This window comes from Bactrocera oleae, chromosome 2 (genome assembly GCF_042242935.1).
Source record: "Bactrocera oleae isolate idBacOlea1 chromosome 2, idBacOlea1, whole genome shotgun sequence".
In the NCBI taxonomy this organism is placed as follows: Eukaryota; Metazoa; Arthropoda; class Insecta; order Diptera; family Tephritidae; genus Bactrocera; species Bactrocera oleae.
The window spans coordinates 60,439,007-60,442,672 of record NC_091536.1 but is presented as its reverse complement, the minus strand read 5'-3'; the positions used below and the strand labels follow the sequence as shown (position 1 = coordinate 60,442,672).

The following is a 3,666-nucleotide window of genomic DNA, read 5'->3' as shown; positions in this document are numbered from 1 at the left end:
CAACAAACTAGCTTTCGTTGGAGTTGACCAACTTGGCAGTGTGGATCGGAGTAATGTAACGTAGAAAACGTAAAAATGCCATGGCAAATAATTTCTAATCAGAATTTCACTTTTGCATATGGAGCCTTATTTTAGCACATTTTTTTTTATCGAAAAAAAAGAATGCTTATAATTTTTGACAGTGTAGGATCATACCATGGTGCAAACGAAACAGATTAAGATACAAAACAAGTGTTTGTAATTGTGAGAGCAAAAGCAATTATATTACGCTCCAATGTGTGCTACTCTGTGAGGCGCAGTGTACGTGTATGATTTGCTAGGGTTTTAGAACACCTGATAATTAAGCGTGAAGCATATATTTTTCGTGACAAATTTAATCGGACGAGCGCTTCCGTGTGAAATAGGTGACGCTGAGGGGTATAAAGTACGGAAAAGAATTTTTAAAGGTTAATAAGTCGAAAGTCAACGGCAAACATACGAGCATAGAATAGATATTAAATGAGAAATACCAATAAGGTTTTTACATTCGAATACATGACAGTGAAATGAAATTCCAAAATCCGTAGTCAAGAAAAGTAAAGTAAGTGGAATGAAGCAACTTCAGGGAACAAATCTGTAAGTATTTTAAATAAAAAAAGAAAGAAAACTCAAAATTTTTAAAAATTCATTTTCTTTTTTATATTTTATTTTTCGTTTGCATCTCTATAAATTAAAATAAATATTAACTTAGTTATTTGGATTTGCGGAAAAGAAAGAAGGTAAATATTTAACAAAAGATGCAAGTAAATGCAGAATTAAAGCACTAGAGAAGAAAAGAACAGCGGAAATTTCATAGAAAAAAATTTAAAGTGCAAAGATTAGAAAAGTGTAGAGAGAGTGCTAAAGGGAAAGTTGGAAAAATGAAAGCGTAGTAAAAGTCAATAAGCTTTAGTAGAATGACTAAATCCTTAAAATAATAAAAATAAATTACATTTAATAAATATACTAAATGGATTAAATGGTAGTTTAGCGTATGTCTTAGTCCTTTCCTTTTCCTAGTTTCCGATTTTTCGATAGTATAATGTCTTATTTTTGTCTTGCTTGATTTTTTTATGTATACATATGTACAACTTTGTGTGCTCTTTTGTAATGCTCTCCTCTAGTGTGAACTCAGGTCCACAGAATAACGGTTAGGATTTTTGGAGTGAAAATTCTAGATGTGCCGTAGTTTACTCTTATTTACGATGAGGAGCTGTAGCTGGACGATGAACCTGTGGAGCTGGAGCCGGAGTTGTATGAGCTGGAGCTGGGGTGGTATGAGTTGTATGCGAGACTCTGTGAGTCCCAGCGGGCATATGGGCCACCACTGGCTGGTTCCCAGCTGCTTGGATCGTATGAGGACGCGGTGGTGCTGGGTGGACCGTATTCGGCCGCTGGCATGGGTGCGGGCATCATCATCATTTTTGCGCCGGACAATTTGGTAATCAAGTTGTAGATAAGGAAGCCAAGTACCAGTTTAATAGCGATTTTCGACAAAATCAAAGCCTTGAATGCTTTGAGTCCAATCAGGCCCAGAAGGATTGGCATGACGACCTTCAATTTAAACTTCATGAGCAGCAACAGAGGGAGGAGCAATTTGTCCTTCTTTTTCTCACCACGAGCTGGAAATTAAAGACACAAAAAATAAAAAATAAATTAAAAAATGTAGTATTATAAGATGGTAAGATTAAAGATGGTACTTAAGTAATCTACGGTAATTACTTGTACTGTTACTTATAATATGAAGCTGTACATTCTTCACACCGTTGCGGTATTATTATTCCCAAAACCGTATTGATCTCCCACTCACCTCTAGTCTCGGGAACTTCTACATCAAAACCACGAGCAGCACTATAGCTGACGACCGAGCTGCCGAATCCGGTTTCTGGCAAGCGCAGGCGGAATTCATTGTTGTTTAAGATTCGGCTAACACGATCGACGATCACTTTATCGATGACATCCTCATTGAATGCGCGTCCACTAATATCCTCCTCAACTCCGGCTACACCATCCAAATAGGTTAAAACTTTCTCTTTCAAACAATACAATCCGTTGGCATTAAAACACTTATCTACAATTGTGGTGAGCAGCTCATCCGTGTTGCGTATGCGGGGCTCTGCCACAAAATTATCAATGGCAGCAGCATTGATTGACGAAGCGACTACGAGCAATAAACAAGCGAATGCGATTAAGGACGTAAAACGGAATGCCATTTCGATGCAAACTCAAATAAGTTTTGAGGGGAAAGAAATTAAAGAAATTGAGATAGTGAACGACGCGTTTCAGTGACCGTTATGCGATGACTAGCTCTAGATTGCTGTGTGTTCACTACAGAATCGATAATGAGACAATGATATCCACTTGGTCGTATACTCATGGTTTTATACTGCCGCTCCCCAGAAGCCTCAAGCAGGCGGCAAACGGTTAGAGAGTATGCTCGTTGACTATCGGTTGAAGACGCCAGGTAAACATAAAAGCAGCGGCGGCCACGGTGTGGGAGATGGGAGGGTAAGCCTCTACTAAATTGCATATAAGACGCGCTTCATTGGACATTTCAGGTACGCGTGAACGTTTTTGGACAACATTAAAAGCACGATTGGTGTGGCAATAGCGCCACTCTTACTAGGTTTGCCCAAAAAAACCGACACATTGAAATGTATTTGGCTTCGATTTCGGAACTTTTGCTGCATGCTCATGAAATGTAGCTTTCATTTGAGTCGCAAAGCAACAGTTGGTGGAAGAAATTATGGGGGAAGGGATAAAACGGTGTATGCATGATCGAAGGGTGTGAATTCTTCAACGGTGCAATTCATTTCCATTGCCAAATACACTTTTTCCATGTGCGCGGCTAAACTTAAACTTGGCTATAAATCGTCACTCCAATACCACTATCGTACCAACAACTACATGGCGAAAGATTCGAGCAAAGAACGACGTAAATGACAACGATGACCAATACTTTATAGCCAACTCAAGTGAGTTAGTGTGCGTGTGCGGATGCTCAGGCTAATTAGTATGCAAGGGCGGCACTCTTACGCGGTTACTGTTAGCCAACGGCAAAAACAACAAATCGGACGTAAACACTCGAAGCGTCAAGTGAAGAAATGCGCGTCAATCGAAAGAAATGCAATGCGTTAGACAGTAACAACAACCACATTGCAATTACAAATACTCTTAAATACATACATACATGCATACATATTTCAACGTACATAATTCAATTGGCTGTTGTCAAACGCTATGCTTGTGCCAATTTACTGTTGTTGAAAAAGTATACACACATATACAAGTACTTTTGGTTAGTGGGTAGCCAAGTTGTGGTAGCAATTGTTTGCTTGGTAGCTTAGTTGTGGGTATTTGGAGTCATTGTCATTGATAACATTAACTAGCAGTCCATGCGGAACTTGATTTTGTTTATCAATTTTGGTTACGAAATCGAAACTTAACTTACTCACCAAACATTAACAGGCGAAGGTTGGGTGTAAAAAAGTGTGTTTTTCTTTTTGGGTTAGGTGTGGAAGACGGTTTCCGTTGCCATATTTTTCGCCAAGTAAAAATATCGATCACATCAAAATATGCCCAAATATATATACGGATACATATGTACATTAGGTTATAGGTGTATTATACCTTTCTTATATAAATACG

The 3,666-nt window shown here is 38.6% G+C and overlaps 1 protein-coding gene across 1 annotated transcript; it reads right to left on the bottom strand.

Annotated features, from left to right (window-relative positions):
* Nucleotides 1-667: 667 nt before the first annotated feature.
* On the bottom strand, nt 668-2,388 carry Osi20 (DUF1676 domain-containing protein Osi20). Its single transcript, XM_014236540.3, has 2 exons — nt 1,829-2,388; nt 668-1,640 (listed from the first exon to the last, which is right to left on the bottom strand). Exons 1-2 carry the CDS (start codon nt 2,229-2,231, stop codon nt 1,219-1,221), a joined length of 825 nt encoding a protein of 274 aa, XP_014092015.1. The 5' UTR covers nt 2,232-2,388; the 3' UTR covers nt 668-1,218.
* Between the last annotated feature and the right edge of the window lie 1,278 nt (nt 2,389-3,666).